At 48.9% G+C, this 16693-nt stretch overlaps 6 protein-coding genes; 5 read left to right on the top strand and 1 right to left on the bottom strand.

Annotated features, from left to right (window-relative positions):
- Positions 1 to 1385: 1385 nt before the first annotated feature.
- Positions 1386 to 2756, top strand: FFUJ_14676 (related to monocarboxylate transporter; the record flags this gene model as incomplete). The annotated part of the gene is made up of 1 exon (XM_023576636.1): positions 1386 to 2756. One exon carries the CDS (start codon positions 1386 to 1388, stop codon positions 2754 to 2756), a length of 1371 nt encoding a protein of 456 aa, XP_023429770.1.
- Positions 2757 to 5868: 3112 nt separating this feature from the next.
- Positions 5869 to 7772, top strand: FFUJ_14675 (related to laccase precursor; the record flags this gene model as incomplete). XM_023576635.1 has 3 exons in its annotated part: positions 5869 to 6117; positions 6165 to 7093; positions 7145 to 7772. The coding sequence occupies 3 exons, from the start codon at positions 5869 to 5871 to the stop codon at positions 7770 to 7772; spliced, it is 1806 nt and encodes a 601-aa protein (XP_023429769.1).
- A 608-nt stretch (positions 7773 to 8380) lies between these two features.
- On the top strand, positions 8381 to 9298 carry FFUJ_14674 (related to nucleoside-diphosphate-sugar epimerases; the record flags this gene model as incomplete). The annotated part of the gene is made up of 1 exon (XM_023576634.1): positions 8381 to 9298. One exon carries the CDS (start codon positions 8381 to 8383, stop codon positions 9296 to 9298), a length of 918 nt encoding a protein of 305 aa, XP_023429955.1.
- A 788-nt stretch (positions 9299 to 10086) lies between these two features.
- FFUJ_14673 (uncharacterized protein) lies at positions 10087 to 11582 on the top strand (the record flags this gene model as incomplete). XM_023576633.1 has 4 exons in its annotated part: positions 10087 to 10286; positions 10332 to 10766; positions 10815 to 11498; positions 11555 to 11582. The coding sequence occupies 4 exons, from the start codon at positions 10087 to 10089 to the stop codon at positions 11580 to 11582; spliced, it is 1347 nt and encodes a 448-aa protein (XP_023429954.1).
- Positions 11583 to 11774: 192 nt separating this feature from the next.
- FFUJ_14672 (uncharacterized protein) lies at positions 11775 to 13879 on the bottom strand (the record flags this gene model as incomplete). XM_023576632.1 has 4 exons in its annotated part: positions 11775 to 12455; positions 12500 to 12723; positions 12770 to 13464; positions 13512 to 13879. 4 exons carry the CDS (start codon positions 13877 to 13879, stop codon positions 11775 to 11777), a joined length of 1968 nt encoding a protein of 655 aa, XP_023429768.1.
- A 1033-nt stretch (positions 13880 to 14912) lies between these two features.
- FFUJ_14671 (related to maltose permease (MalP)) lies at positions 14913 to 16634 on the top strand (the record flags this gene model as incomplete). The annotated part of the gene is made up of 1 exon (XM_023576631.1): positions 14913 to 16634. The coding sequence occupies one exon, from the start codon at positions 14913 to 14915 to the stop codon at positions 16632 to 16634; it is 1722 nt and encodes a 573-aa protein (XP_023429767.1).
- Positions 16635 to 16693: the final 59 nt, after the last annotated feature.

The following is a 16693-nucleotide window of genomic DNA, read 5'->3' as shown; positions in this document are numbered from 1 at the left end:
AACATACTGTACTGCCTGCGAGCATACAGAAACTTTGAAGTGGGTATACTGCCCATCATACTTAGGACTAACTAGTTCAACGACCTTCCATTCTCCGTCATTGGTAATCAATGGGGAAATAAAAACTACCGTGGGCGGCACCTTTACTCCCGAGACCTGCCCGAATCCAGAATGTCCTAGCAAGAAGAAAACTGGGGAGGAGGAAACAAAGGAAGTGGAGGAGAAAGGAATAGAGAAACAACCTCAATGTGACGAGGCAAATGAGGAGGATCATGGGAAAGACAATGTGGCCTAATTTCATTTAATCAGTAAAAAGGTAGCACCGAGCTAGTTATTCGGTAGCCCGATGTAGAACTAAGCTCATACCTTCTGGATGATTCAGTATTCTTTGTGTACGTATTGGTGGTTCTCACAGCTGAGACATGTCATAGCATAACTTGTCCAAGCAAGAAGAAGGAGGAGGAGGATAAAACATCGAAGTCAAAATTTTCATGTTGCAAGAATAACGCGGTCAAAGTTTGCCTGTAGGGTACACTTGATGATGTAATAGGAATAGAAAGAAATATCAATTTAGCTCCGGAGCACTATAGTACAGAGCCCAGTCACACATGGTTTAAAGCTAGTGCTTTATGGGCAGCGGAGCTCCATACATGTTGATGAAACGGACCTACGGAGTTCGTTGTGCTTTGTGAGCGGAATTCCGTATGTGAAAAGAAGACCTTGTCCGACGGAACTCACGACGCTTCAACGTAGAGGATGTCAATGAGTCATTAATACTGCTCAGCAACTATATCCCCTTCCGGTTATCCAGAGAGACCATTTTATTCCGCACTATAAGTCAATTTCTTGTAATTCAACATCGTCCACTGGCTAAGCTCGCAACCGCCGCCTCCAAGCTTGTCTTTCATGGCATCATGGTGACATATGCTGACAAGCTTCAAGGTTGAAGAGTTCTCAAGACTGCGCATCTTGACCTAGCTGCACCCTAAGAATTTACACCCAGTGCTATGTTATAAGTCGGCATGTGCAAGAAATACTACTGTTTGTGATCTTTCTTCATTAGACTGTAGATGAGGGTCGATGGATAGAATGCCAAGCCCCAGATCTGTAAGGACAAAATGTTTAACCCCGCGTTGAAGCCGCTTTGGGGAAGAGTTTATCGGCGGTGAAAGAGAGTCTAACTTGACTGGGAAGATGGTTGTCCATGCCCAAGGTACAGGCATGGTGAATGCCGTCAGTGCTTATGCTTACGCGCGCCCTTCATGTGATGACGGTCTACGTTGACGTCAATACCGTCTGTGCCAATTGCTTTTTTCCCAGCTATATAGTTCTCTTTGCTGGAAGCGGAAGTGTCCTATACATCTCGAGTCGTCCCTTACATCAAAATGGCCACAAACACAATCGCACAGTCCGTCACGACATCCAGCATGAATCCGTCACGCCAAGGCGATGCTATGGAGATGTCTTCTTTGAGCCAGAGTCCATTCAATACCGATGAAAATACCGCACGAAATGAAGAAGAGCCACCAGAACACGCTACAAGTGCAATTCCTGATGGTGGATATGGCTGGACAATTGTCGCATCATGCTTCATTCTACTCTTTTGGATAAACGGATACACTACAGCCTGGGGAGTCTTGCAAGCTGCCATTGTTCAATCACCTCGACTTCATACTAATATTCGAACCATCACCTTTGTTGGGAGTCTGTATATGGCCTGTATGGTCGCTTTTGGCTTGATATCAGTCAGGCTGTCAAGAGAGTATGGCATAAGAATCACCAGTGTCGTGGCGACAATCTTCTTCGGGTCTGGTCTGATCATCACGAGTTTCACCCTTGAGCACCTGGCCGGGCTTTTCTGCATTGCTGGACTACTCGTCGGGTTGTCAACATCGCTGCTCTACACTGCGACGAACACCATGCCCACTCAGTGGTTCAGCCGTAGACTCGGCACAGCCAATGGAATAGTCAAGGCGGGAGGTGGTGTTGGTGCAACTGTTCTTCCTCTGGCGACGCAAGCCATGATCGATAAGGTTGGCCTTCAGTGGACATTTCGAATTCTCGGTGCTTCGATTCTCGTGACAGGAATCCCTTGTGCGTTTCTTCTCACAGAGCTCAGGCGTGGTGGAGCAACATCGAGATTCGACTGGTCACAGTTGAAGAGCATGCCATTTCTGACTCTCACCATGTCAGGTGCAGTCGGAGTCTTCGCTCTCTTCGTGCCACCATTCTTCTTACCAGTATTCGCGAGGTCGATAGGACTTTCAGCGTCAACAGGTGCTGGGCTTGTCGCGGGTTTCGGCGCATCCACAGCCGTCGGACGTCTCTTCGGCGGCTGGATCTGCGATCGCATGGGTGCTTTCAACTCTTTGGCCCTTGCAGCTCTGATCAACAGCGTATCAATGCTAGCAATCTGGCCCGTCAGTTCATCGCTCCCTCCACTCTTCGCCTTCGCAATCATCAACGGATGTGCGAACGGGAGCTTCTTTGTTGCACTGCCGACAGCTGTAGCTGCACTTGCGCCTGGATCAGCTGCCGCTTCTATCAGTCTCATGACGTCGTTCTGGACACCGGGATACTTGATGGGAGCGCCTTTGGCGGGGATCCTGATCGATGCTGCCGGTGCGTCTGAGGCTTCGTCGATTGAGCCGTATAGAGCGGCCATCTTTTATGCGGCTGGTGTTGGGTCTGCTGCAACATTTCTGATTGTCGTATCAAGGCTTATATTGAGTAAGAAGTTGATCAAGAGGTTGTAGTTCCTGAGAGGTGGTTTTAAATAACAACAGTTACTGAATGAGACATATTCGATTGAGAGGCGATCTGTTTCTCTTCAGAGGGCGTCTTGTGGTCTATCCGTGGAGTGCTGGAGTATTTTGATCGGCAAAGTTTTGACGCGCTCGAGGCCTCTGAATCACTGCCTCCACCGCGTCTCACGCGTCACAGTACTTTCTTCAATCCACAAATCTGCTCCTCTTACTTTCAGCTTCTCACTCTCACACTCGTGACATCTTCTTCACTTACCCATCAACACCATCTTTACTGGAACCTGCTTATCTTCATTAGAAAGTCACGACCATGACGTCTCAAGTCACGGGAATGGCGTCTAAGACGGACTCTCCAGCAGGCCCGGCCAAGCCCTCCAACATCAACTTAGGCTGCCCGGATGAACCGACGACAATCATCTGCAGGGAGATCGAAGATATCCTTGGAGAGCTGCCCTGGCTTTAGTTAGGCGATGCGGCGCCTTCTCTGATGGAACTTTCATGGCTTCAGAATCTCAACCTACTTCTTACCCGAATCACTGGTATATGTTACCAGACAAGTGACTGGCGAAAGAGCGTGATAGATGAGGCCAAACACACCCTCTTGTGTCTGGCCGATCGACGCCAACTCACTGGAGGACGACGTGTAGTCACCAAGGAGCATCTCACCAGGGCGTTGTACTACTTTGACGTTCGCATGCTTCTTGCAGACGTGGATGACGACCATGAAGGCCCTCCCCGCTGTGATTTCTTCCGCGATTTCTATAATGACTGCACCAACGGCGCACCAGAAGACCCTCAGCCCCCATCCGACAATCAACCTAGCGCAACTTCGCTCATATCGCCAAAGCCAAAGACAGAGACGCAGAATCCACCTTCACCTGCCACGGCAATTATTGCTGGTACAAAGCGCAGGGCCTCAGATGATCTGCGCGACGAAAGATCCAAGAGGATCGCACCAAGGGAGCCCCGAGCAAGTGATCGCCGATGTAGGGATTCCCTCTTCGGCCGTGACTGAGAGAATTAAAGTAAGTATGGAAATTCATAAAGCTCAAACCAGCTTCTGACCAAGACTAGTGACAAGGAAACCGGCTAGATCATCTTGAAAGCAACGTCAGATGATCAACACATAGGAGATCAGAGCAGATGTGAGGTGCACTGTATTCGGATGGCGAATGTAAAAGCATCTTACTGATCGCACGCGGACTCGGGAGGCTACGGGATTGTGTTTGAGTGATACCAGGTTATCGCTGAATGAGTGGACAAGGGAGCTTCATCGCTGCAACAGAATGTCCACTCACCGAGGTTGTCAAGTTTGAGGTATCAATACACTACCTGTCGTCAGACATTTGGGCTGTCGTGACATGCTCTCAAAGCCACAAGTAATTTGTCGCGATACTATGCGGCACGTTCATCTCTGATCCATCACAGTGCTTGTCATAGTTCGCCTTTGAACTTCTAATAGTACATTAAACTCCGCTTAGTTTTGACTTCACATGAGCCTAGGTCAAACACCCGATAAGTAAGCTCCAGCCAAATCAATTAATAATTTACTCAATCCATTTCAACCTCTCTGGGACGTTTAAACATTCTTCATCATGCTATAACAATCTATAATCAATTGATGGCAGTAATTGGCAGGATACATGTCACTCGCCGTAACTCACTCCTCTTTTGTCTGTTGATTTCTGACTTTCACTGACGAGACCTACGTCTTGATTCTGTTCTCTTATACAACGTGTCGAAGATCAAGAACAACTCCGGGGACAGTTTATCAGGCATTACTTCCACCTGTGGATAGGTCTCCTTTGTCGCAGCAACAGATATTTAGCAAACTTGCATTGTTTCTGGCTCTCCGGGGCATCTAATTGGGGTGTCAGACCTAATGCGAATGCATTCGACAAATATATTGGTTTCCGTGATGTCGACCAAGGCCTTCGACCAGATCTCGACACTCTCTTCAGCATTGGTTCTATGTGTAAAGGGTTTACAGCACTAGCCATTCCATGGCTCGTCACCGATGGAGAAATTCACTGGGATGACCCTCTAGAGGCTTTTCTCGAAAGCCTTCATGACAGCGATGTTGGTAGTTTGGCCACTCGGGACTTGTCTAGCCATTGTACGGGCCTTTGTAGGTCACATGCGCTCATCATTGAGCCAAGCAATCAGCTGCTTCAGTCGAAAGCTCGAGGAACTGCCTCATTTGCGTCACTCGATTTAAGCCGCTCACCGCGCCAAGAGTTCACATATAACAACTCTGGATATCATACGGTGAGATGCATTATTGAGAAAGGCAAATGTAAACGATCGATCAGAACATCTCGCGAACTTATCTTGCCTACCACAATTTGAAGCTACACAGCACAATGAAGTTGTGAAGTTTGAGGCACATTCAAAACTATCGCGCGGCCTCGACATCCGACATACCCCCAGACACTCATTGGATCAACGCAGTCCGCGTAGCAGTTCCCATTTAGACTTTGCAGTTTCCGAAGCCCCGAAATAACTGTCATGCAGATCAATGGGGCTGTAATTAATGAAGCGGGGGCCACCCCAGCAGCTAACGAAGCTTGCGAAGTTCTCTGCATATGCCAATTTGTTTCAAACGCGGCAGATGCTTAGATAGCGCCTAGATAAAACCTTACGCCCCCAAGCTCCAAGCTACAGCACATTAATCCGGCTAAGCCATGCGCTGGCCCAAAAAGGTGAGACTCAGCGCCCAAAAACCGGTGAGAAGCCCGACGATCTTGAATTCATGACCAATTAATAACGCCTCTGCTTACTGCCTCGCTAGCTTCTTCCTTCATTATTCGTATTTTGTTGGTTATTACCAAATCGCACCGCTTGTTGACACTATCACAGACGTCATTGCGTACCGTGCCATGCTCGCTTTGGAAAGTCGCTAGGCCCCTTTCTTCAGGTGATACTTTAGTGCTCACGCCGTGTCATCCGGGCTGAAAGCTTGTTGGGTGACAATGCACCTCCTCAGAGGGCCTGCATTGCCTGGCCCCCAATGCGACATGCCGCATCATCCTGAAGTATGTATATATAGAGATTGAACTTTACCTCTGGTCTCGTTCTCATGACCTGAGGCAGCGTCTGCAAAATGATGTTCAATATTCTCGCTGTGTTGCCATTGTTGGCTTTGGCAGCTGCCAAATGCAAGGTGCACGACCAGACGTTTACGCCGGATTATGTGCTTGAGGCTACGCTAGAGGACATCAAAGTCAATTGCAAATCTCGTCAATCGGTCGTTTTCAACGGGACCTTTCCTGGACCTACGCTGCACCTCAAAGAAGAGCAAACAGTCTGGATCCGTGTCTACAATCGCGTTCCAGACCAGAACCTCACTGTCGTAAGTCCGCTTGCACCAATCGATGAAACGTCAGCTGACAGAGACAGCACTGGCATGGAATAAGCCAACGAGCCGCACCCTTTTCCGACGGTACTCCTCTCGTCAGCCAATGGCCCATTCCCGCGAATAACTTCTTCGATTATGAAGTTCGGCCTCAGCGTGGAGATGCGGGAACGTACTTTTATCACTCGCACGTTGGACTCCAGAGCTTGACGGCGCATGGAGTGCTGATCGTCAAGGATGCCGATAAACCCGAATACAAGTACGATGGAGATCTCGCGCTTATTGTCGCTGATAACTACGATGCGTCAGATGAGACAATTGAGGCAGGACTCCTTGGAGATCCGTTCAAGTGGTCTGGTGAACCTCAAGCGATTACCATCAATGGCAACTCCGGAAATCAGAGTTTCGATACTGCTTCTGACATTAGCTGCACGCCTCATGTCATCCAAGTCGATCCTGGTAAAACGTATCGCATGCGATTTATTGGCGCAACTGCTTTGTCAATGATCAAGCTTGGAATTGATGGTCACGACAAGCTGACTGTCATTGAAGCTGATGGTTCATACACCAAGCCCGCCAAGGTGGATCATGTCCAAGTTTCATCCGGTCAACGCTTCAGCTATCTCCTCAAGACAAGGCCTGCAAAGGATGTTTGCCGTGGAGATGATTCGCAGTTTTGGGTTCGATATGAAAGCCGTGATCGACCGAAGCAGATCAGCGGTTACGCTATCCTGAGGTACAAATGTCCCAAGGGACCAAAGCTACCAAGAACTCTGCCACCCTCATCACCTGTCGTCTTGCCGAACAAGACTTACGACTACCTCGAGTACAAGCTCGAGGGGCTTTCGGAGTATAACAACAAGGCATTCCCTCGTTTGAGCGAGGTTACCAGGACAGTGACCATTCAGATCAATCAGGTCCTGACCACTGGACAGTATGAGAATGGAACATTGAACGGCACAGTTGCCTGGGCGTGAGTACACTCTTGCATGTCTCCCTATATCTTACTGACAAATTCATCCAGTCAAAACGGTCTCCCATGGAAGGAGAGTGTCCAGGCAGACCGCAACCAAGTTCCGTATCTCATCCAAGTCTACGAAACTGGCCAGACACCCAACTACACCCTTGCACTAGAGCACGGCGGTTTTGACCCCAACACAAAAGCCTTCCCAGCCAAGGTCGGCGAAGTTTTGGATATTGTATGGCAGAACAACAATGGCCCTACAGGTGGCTGGGACTTTCACCCTATGCATGTGCACGGCTACCATGTCTATGACCTGGGCTCAGGAAATGGCACTTATAACGCGCATGAGAACGAGAAGCACTTCAAGAACTTCACGCCTGTTCTTCGAGACTCGACTAATCTGTATCGCTATGCCGTCAAGGGCGTACCCCACCATACAGCTGGTTGGAGAGCATGGAGAATCAAGATCACCGAAGAGAATATTGGAGCTTGGATGATGCATTGCCATATTCTTCAGCATCAGGTCATGGGTATGGCGACAGTTTGGGTGTTTGGCGATGCACAGGAGATCAAGGGCAAGTTCCCTGCTCTGCCTTACTCGCAGGGTTATCTGAACTATGGCGGTAGTGCGTACGGCACCGGTGCAAAGCCTCCAGTTGTGAACCACTATTATAGTGATGATGACTAGGGGTAGATTGGAAGATTGGTTTGTGATTCTTGTCACTAGTTGACACGATAGAGCTAGACTCGACTTTTTAGAGAACAATTGTGTAATAAGAGATGCATTCGTGCCTTATTTTTGTCGCTTCAGTATCAACAAATGGGCCTAATTGAGTTCAATCTACGTTCCAACATTTTATTCTTGTCTGGAAATTTTTGAATGTAGCAGTTGGGAAGGAGGATAAAAAAGTAGTACCGCCATGTGAATGGACGAACAGACTGACCGGCTCGCATTCGCTTGCTAGCTCGAAAGAGGAAACCGAAATTTGAGCCTACCCGGAAATGCACTAGTACGCCTGAAGCTAGGCCTCGCTCCGCCTGAGGGGCTCTATTCTTTCGCACTCGCACGGAGATCTTTCAGCTCTAAGTTTCACGATGGTTCAGTTGCTCCGCTCAATCCATTGTATGTAGATATGTCAACCCGGACGCCGTCCCCGCGCAAGAGAATGCGAATAGTTACACTATATCAATAAAAACATTTCCGCACACTTGAAGATCATCTCATCTAAACAGTACACTCATAATCTTACGCACAATAATTGAACATTCAAGCTTTATCCTAGTCCAGGAATCAAGATGTCGACAGTCAATACACAAAAGACCATGTTGATCTTTGGCGCCACCGGCAAGCAAGGCGGTGCTGTGATTGACAACATTCTCTCAAACTCGCCTGACTCCTCCTTCAATATCATCGCAGTCACCCGCGACACTAGCAGCCGCAAAGCTCAGGCTCTTGCGGCCAATCCCAAGATATCTATCGTTGAGGGGGACTTGGACAATGTCAGAGCAATCTTCGCAAAGGCTGGCCCAGTATGGGGCGTCTACAGCGTCCAGATTAATTCCGACGCAGAAGAACAGCAAGGCAAAGCTGTCATCAATGCCGCTGTACAGCATGGCGTCCAGCACTTTGTCTACTCCTCCGGAGACCGTGGAGGACCTGAGCGATCCCCCAATAACCCAACCTACGTCAAGAACTTTGCTGCCAAGTACGCCATTGAAAAACATCTCGAACAGCAGGCGCGCGACAGCGTACAGCAGATGACATACACTATTCTGCGACCAGTGACTTTTTTCGAGAACATTACGACTTATATCCACGGAAAAGGGTTCGCACGTATGTGGGAGCAGATGGGAAGTAAGAAGCTTCAGATGGTGTCGACTAAAGACATTGGCTGGTTTGCGGCTCAGAGTCTCATCTGGCCGGAGATGTACAAGAATATGGCGTTGACGCTCGTGGGTGATGAGCTCACACAGCGTGAGGCGGATGCTATCTACTATGAAGTCATTGGTCAGAGGATGGCTCTGGCGCCTTGTCCTGTTGCGAGCGCTGTCAAGTTTATGTTGAAGGGGTCTGTCGGTGATTTGTTCAAGTGGTTTGCTGATGAGGGTTATGGTGGGGATGTACAAGAGTGTCGTACTTATAATCCCGGGATGCAAGATTTTAGGACCTGGTTGGAAGAGAACAAGAGGAATTTTGAGAAGAATAGTTCTTAGCTGGTAATAAGTTCTTGTGCTGACATTTCCCTATCTTTCATGATATCAAGTTATAAAAACCCCATCACAGCCTAGCATACTATAAACTATAACTTATGAAGCTATTGACTTCAGATTATAAATTGATTTTCTAAGTACCACTAAGGAAATCTAGTCAAATGTTACAATCCAGAGAGATTAATACTTACCTCGACTTCGATAGGCTCTGGAAACATTAACTTACCCTACAACCTAAAAAATAGTAACTCAAATCTGCCAATCAACAGCAAGCAGTGACTGTCCCCGCTCAATCTTGGGTCATTCCCGGCTAAATCCAGAAGCCGCCAAGCCTCTCCCGCTTCAGTAACTAAACGTCCGTGGCCTACAACGCTATCGATAAGCTTGTAGCAAGAACGGCCCGTCTAACAGCTAGAACAACGTCGGCAATTTCCTTTAAAGTTCCCAGCGCCCGCATGTTTGTGTAACCAACAAGCATCTAATTATTAACATACATATTTATTTAATGCCGCAGAGTCACTTAGCCTCAAGGCCGGTAAAGGCGTGTACGGAGTGTAAACAGGCAAAGGTACGAGCTTCTTTGTTCAATATGAGATAGTCAAGAGCTGATTAGCAAGTTGCGATGTGATTCCAAGGAGAAGTTCCCTGATCCGTGCTCTCGGTGCAATGCAAGGCATTTGTTCTGCACAGTGGACGCCACTTTTAAGAGGACGCCGGCAAGAAAGTACGTATTAAGACCGCATGATCCGGGATAATCGCTGACCTGATGACGGCGTAGGCGTTTGGAGGCTATGAGCAAGGAGCTTCAAGAACTACGCAATCAGACCCATCGCACAGAGGGTCAATTGGTGGCTGGATCGAGCTCTGCATCCGAGAGCAGATCGCCGGCATCCCAGGATGAAGGTGTAGACGACTTTGAGCTCACATTGTTCACCGTGAGCTTGGGTGGGGTAGTCATCGAGTCTTCAACTGTGACAGAGGCCTTCATGGTGTAAGACGCCGCTATCTCCCCTCTACAGTTACTCATAGCCTTTAGTTTTGCCGAGTACATGCGCCCTCGGCTTCCGGTGGTCGCCTCCCTCTCCGCCCAAGCAGCCTACGAGACCCAGCCCCTTCTCTTCTGGACAATTGTCACAATTGTGCTCTGTCGCTTACCTGAGCCAGAGAACATTGCCTTATTCCAGTTGCTTCGGGCGCCATATGAGAGATTGGTACAGGAGACTGTGACTGACGCGCCACTACCGCTTTACAAAGTGCAAGCTTTGCTACTTCTCTGCAACTGGCCATTGCCAACGGAGAAACAATGGAAAGAGCCCAGCTGGCTTTACTGCGGTGTTGCCATCCAAGCTGCTCGATACTTGAGTCTTGATCGTCAACAGACCATCCCATCGCTTCGAGTCATCGGAGTCACATCGGGGAGCATTCGGTCAAGAATCAACACTTGGCTGTCTTGTTTCAGTGTGTCAACATCGTGAGTGCACGAAACCGAGAATATGGTGTTGTTTACTAATGGAAACAGACTGAGCTTACACCTGGGTCTTCTTTGTCCTATCGAATCGGAGCTGGACTTTGCTGCTATTCATGCATTCCTAAAACGACAAACTGTACCGCCAGCCTTTGCGATCGAAGTACGCATCCAACTAGTCGTCGCAAAATTTACACCGCTACTCAACCATGAGCTGGCAGACGGCACGAGCTCATCATTCCTTCGCTTGTTTGACACTGAACTTGATGCGATAAAGAACGAGATACTTCCGGATGAAGAAACAAAAAGCATAATTGAATACGCAATTCTAGACGCCAAGATACACATATATACACTTGTAATCACAAAATCCCCAGCAAATTCATCCTCTCGCCAGATCCTTCTTCGAACAGCACGCGATATCGCTCTTCGAATAGTCGAAATTGGAACACGAGCTATCCGTAGCAACCCCGAAAACACCACTTTCATCCGACGCGAGAAATGCCAACCGAAAGATCGCCATAGATGTCTGGGCTTCTCCACAATCTTCCTCCTCAAATTCTTCATCCGCCAGAGTTCAGACAGTCCCGAACAGCGACAAATAGTGGCAAACCATGTCGCTATGACACAAACGTTGTGTAGAGCATGTACGATTGATCCAAAAGATGAGTTCAGTCGTATCGTAAGTGTGTTTGAAGCGCTTGGACGGGAGAGTTCAAACGAGGAGGATAAAACGAAGTTGGTTCTCAATCATAGAATGGGGGTATCTTTGATGTTTGATGCTGTCAATACAGCGGGGAAGATACGAGGAAAGCCTGTTGAGGTGGAGGAAGGCAGTGGGGGAATGGCTGGGGAGACAACGACAGAGAAGGAACAGGGCCATGGGGATATGATGAGTCAGGTGGATGGAAACCCAGAGTTTTTGAAGAACTTTTGGAGTGATCCGTACACGAGCTTACTCCAATTCGACCCGACGTCACTGGAGGGTGATTACCCCAGCACCTGGTAATGGGTCTAGAAGTTGAATCCTTCAGGAAGCTTCATGCTTGCTAAGCCCATGTGCTCCTGCGACCCATGAATATCGTTCTCCATGAACCCCCCAGCAGATTTCTTCTTGCCCGATCGAATTCTGGGTATTGTCACCTTGAAAGAGATAGCAGGATCGAAGAAGCCAATCCAGATGATATCTTCCTCTGAGATGCCAATGGCTTTCGCAACGTTGCTGGGTGAGAGGAGATCGGAGGATTTGACGGCTTCATAAGCTTCGTTGGAAGCGAACATGGCATCTATCGTGATCTCGTATGGACCAGCGTTCTTAGATCGGACGATGCGGCACAAGTCTGATAGCGTCTCGGGTTTCTGAATAGCTTGGTTTGGGGGACTAGGCGAAAGCTGGGGACTTGTGCTCGTTCGCTGAGGAGGCTTACTATCCACCTCAGACACAGTATTGTGCCCGTTCGTCCCGTTAGCCCCGTTCATGAACCCTTTGCCAATTCGAGAGACCGCTCCTCTCAGCAACGACCCCTTGAGCACAGACCCATCACCACCCAAAGCCAACCTTTCCTCACCAGGCTCAAGGTCCATGAGATGGTACAGCGAGAACTCAGCACAAGGACCAAGTTCAATCTCCATGAGCCCACCAAGGCCGAAGCCAAAGTTACCCGCAGTCGCTTTCTGCCCTGGATACGGTGCATGCTATCACGCATTAGCTTGGCCTAATGGTAGATAGGGAGACTTACAATCATTCCTACTCTAGCCTTAGAGGCAATACTGTTAGCCAACTGCTGTGTCGGCGCGAGTGCTTCAGCAACGATGAAGAGTTGACCTGGCCCGGCTTGCGTGTATTGGTCTTTGCCGTAGATATGGAAGCCGAGATTCCATTGACCAGTGATCTCGGGGTGTTGTTGGTCGACGTAGACTTTGACGCGGGCCAATAGTTTGTCGATTTGTGAAACGAGGATATCTATAATGTGAGAATGATTTCATAGCTTTGAGGTAGGGGCTCTTACGGTCTGTGATACTACCCATAAACATGGAGCGATAACCAACGATACGTGCAGCCTCGAGCTTGAGTTGGTAAGGCTTGCCATCTGACTCTGACGAGCGATAGACACTACCACTCACCCTTACAGACTTTCCATCAGACAGCTGCTCATACTTTGAATGATCGAGATGTAGTGATCCGCCCGGCCCTCGTAGAACATCCGGCCTCGTATTCTCATACAGAGTATGCGCAGCAACAGATAAAGACGTACATATAGACTGAGGATCCGTCGGTCGAACATCGAATAAACCGTTGTCATAAACAGTAGCAACAGCACCATGGGATTTCGGGAATGAACACTGTCCTCCACATTCCAAGATCTTACCCATGTGATAGAACCCACCAAGTCTAGAGTGAAGTTCTTCTGTGCTGAGATGGTTTGACTGGCGTGTGAGTTGATAAACGCAGAATGCGACGTATGGGGATGGATCGTAGGCTCGTCCGCCGATTATGATGTTGAAGCCGGGATTGGCGGTCATGGCGTCGAAGAAGGGCTCGTAGCCCATTTGAGCGACGATGCGGAGGGAGTCATTGATCTCGAGCTCTGTTGCTGGTGGAACGCAGGGGCCGCAGCCGGTTAGACGGCCTTGTTTAAGGGGCTCGAGGATCGTTGCCTTATTGATATTGGAGAATAGCGATATCGTATTGAAAGCATAGTCCCTGTCAAGTATCAGCAAGATAACATTGGCATTACTACCAAGACGTACTTATTCTCCTCTTCCGCCGCAATCTCTTCTATAATCTCACCCATAGCCTTAACGTGCTCATCTGTCCCATCGCCACCAGCAGACCCAAAGATCAACGGGACACGAAACGTGTGTACAAGCCGGAGGAGCTTGGCAAGATCCTTTGCATAAGCCGACCTCGGACACGACATAGACCCCAAAGCGAGCTTCTGCGGTCCACTATCTGTCGACCCCGAGTCTAAGATGATAGCTGTTGGGATGCCGGTTGGTACCAGGCGGGACAGTTCGTAGTGCGTGAGGGCTTCGTCGAAACCGTAGCCTAGCATCCCCACTGGAGTGATGATTTGGCATATCGGCTTAGGTTCCGGGTTCTCGCTGTTGAGTTGCATTGTCGAGTCGGAGGGTATTGAATGATACGAGATATGCAGTGATACGTTAAGGATCGGCGTGGTATTGGCGCGAGGTTCGGTGATAAAGCGGGCGTTAGGAGACTGGTGATCGTAGCTTCGAGTCAGTGAGAGACGAGAAAATTATCCAACAAAGGTGTCAAAGCGACTTTGAACTCTCTAAATCAAGGATTCGTTGAAGTATCGACATCTAGTCTAGAGAAATCACCGCTTTTACATATCAACACAAAATCGCCAAGCATCCTTTCCATGGAGCGGATTTCGCTCAATCGTGCGGATTTCGCAAGGCCCTCCAAAGTGGATGCATGTCAGATTCATGGTTTAGAGTCCGACGGGGATAAGGTCCTACGGATCTCGACGATACCGCGCTAACGAGCGGCAATTGGTAGCAATGCCGGAGGTTAACTGAGAGATTTATGCTTGATTCTCGTGTTCAAAAGATGGTGTTGGACGGAGTAATGCATGCATCATGAATCCTCATCTTACGTGGCGATTGTCCCTCTACTGCACAGCAAGTTCACGAGGACATCTCTACTGCAAAACTGCATCTCTTCTTCATCATAATCTACGCTACCTTCCCAAATGATCAAATCTACTTCCTCAAGAACTAATGCCTCACTTTCTAATGACAGCTCCAGCTCAGCCTCATTCTCGCAAAGACTGTCCCGTCCTAAGTCTTACTAGTCCGAGTCCGTAGGGCTCTGCTGACTGCGCCCTGTAAGCACCAAGTTTCATCCTCGTTCTAGCGCCGACGTAATTGGCCCAGGGACAGAAATAGCGTATCATCGCCCACTGAAGGATCTATCCTACGCGAGAATTGCTACTCCACGATTTGACGTCCGTAGGGCAGATCACCATGAGTCCGATGGGGACCCCTCCACAGAAATGCGAGGTCTGAGCTGGATTACTCTTCTTTATAGATGCCGATTGCCACCTTTGCCATTGTCTTTTCGCATTCGCATCATTCAACATATCAACCATTCGCTAAACGACATTACAATTCTGTAAAGTCATCATGAGCTATCACGACCGCAAAGGCAGCGATCCCCAAGAGGGCAGTATCGCGCCAAGCTACCATGAACTCGAAACAACAAGGCGATGGCAGACAATTCCACAAGAAGATGAAGACATCACAGCTTACGATCCCTACACTTCTCAAACTACCACCCAAGACTCAACCACAAAACAAGACCCGCCACCTCAACAAGACGATGAAGAGGCTCAAATGCCACTCCGCCAAGCACTAAAGAAATACCCCAAAATCGCAGGATACTGCCTCGCCATGACAATCCCCGTCATCGGCTGGGGCTACGACCTCGTCATCGTCGGCGCCGTCGCAAGCGTCGATACCTTCAAAGCAGACTACGGATCAAAAATTGACGGCGAGATGGACATTCCCGGTAACTGGCTGTCTCTCTGGCTTGGTCTTCCGCCCGCCGGTGCAGCGCTCGGTGGTCTTTTGGGTGGATGGCTACAGAATCGCATTGGACGAAAACTCTCACTTTTGTTCGGAACGATCATTTCTGTCATTGCTATTGCGTGTATTTTCTTCTCGCATATGCCCGAGCCGCTTAACATGAAGCGCACGCTTCTCACTGCTGGTTTGACGATTCAGGGCTTTTCGGTCGGCGTCATCAAGACGACTTGTGTGACATGGGTGTCTGAGAATACACCGACAGCTCTGCGTGGATCGGCTATGGCTTTGTTTCCAGTCTTCACATTGCTTGGTCAACTCATTGGCCTTATTGTTATCAAGCTCATCAATGACATTGAGAACAGCAGTGGTTATCTTGGTGCTTTCGCATCACAGTGGATTCTCTCCCTCGGCCCTTTTATCCTTTCCATCGTCATGCCTGAAAGTCCTGCTCATTTGATCAGAACTGGCCAAGAAGCGAGAGCGATCAAATCGGCTACCCGTCTGTTTGCACCCAAGGTCAGCCCATACGGTGCAATTGAACGGATTAGAGCAACCATTGAGGAAGAGAAGGCCATCACAGCTTCGGTCAACTACTGGTCTTGTCTTAAGGGCACAAATCTTAGAAGGACATTTATTGTTGTACTTGCTTCTATCATGCCGGCCCTCTTCGGTCTGGAGCTCCTCTCCAATGCCAGCGTATTCTTGACATCTATGGGCATGAAGTCAGGATATGCTATCATGTTTACGCTCGCCGGTATAGTCGCTGGTATGCTCGCCAACGGTATAGGATTTTGGCTGCTTTCCCGCGCTGGTCGTCGCAGCTTGACCCTGTTCTCGTTGGCTGCTTCGACTCTTCTCTACGGAGCCATGGGCGTGACTGGATTCTGGAGAAGTGAGACTCTCACTTGGGCTACTGGAGGAATCATGACAGCTGTCATTGTCGTCTGTGGTATGGGTGCTTGGCCAGCTGGGTATGCCATCCTGGGAGAAACCAGCTCTCTCCAACTCCGATCTCTCACACAGGGTTTGGCTGGTATCGCCGAGAAAGGTTTCTCTATCATGTTGGCTGTTGTTCTACCCATGCTTTTCAGCAGGGATAAAGCAGCACTGGGCGGAAAGACAGGTTTTCTGTTTTGCGGCCTTTGCCTGGTTGGTACTGTCTTGACCTGGTTCTTTATTCCTGAGATGAAGGGAAGAAGTGCGATAGAGATTGATCATATGTTTGAGATGAGATTGCCAGCGAGAAGGTTCAAGGGCTTCAAGATGGAGGTGCATGAAGTACAAGAGGCTTCTCCTCTCGCGTCACATGCTAGCCTGTAGAGTGTCTCGTGAAAAGGTATTACTATGGATTTGGATGAATGAAATATGGATGGAGTTTG

Source organism: Fusarium fujikuroi, chromosome FFUJ_chr04 (assembly GCF_900079805.1).
Source record: "Fusarium fujikuroi IMI 58289 draft genome, chromosome FFUJ_chr04".
In the NCBI taxonomy this organism is placed as follows: domain Eukaryota; kingdom Fungi; phylum Ascomycota; class Sordariomycetes; order Hypocreales; family Nectriaceae; genus Fusarium; species Fusarium fujikuroi.
The sequence above is the reverse complement of the archived record's forward strand: the minus strand, read 5'-3'. Positions and strand labels throughout refer to the sequence as shown.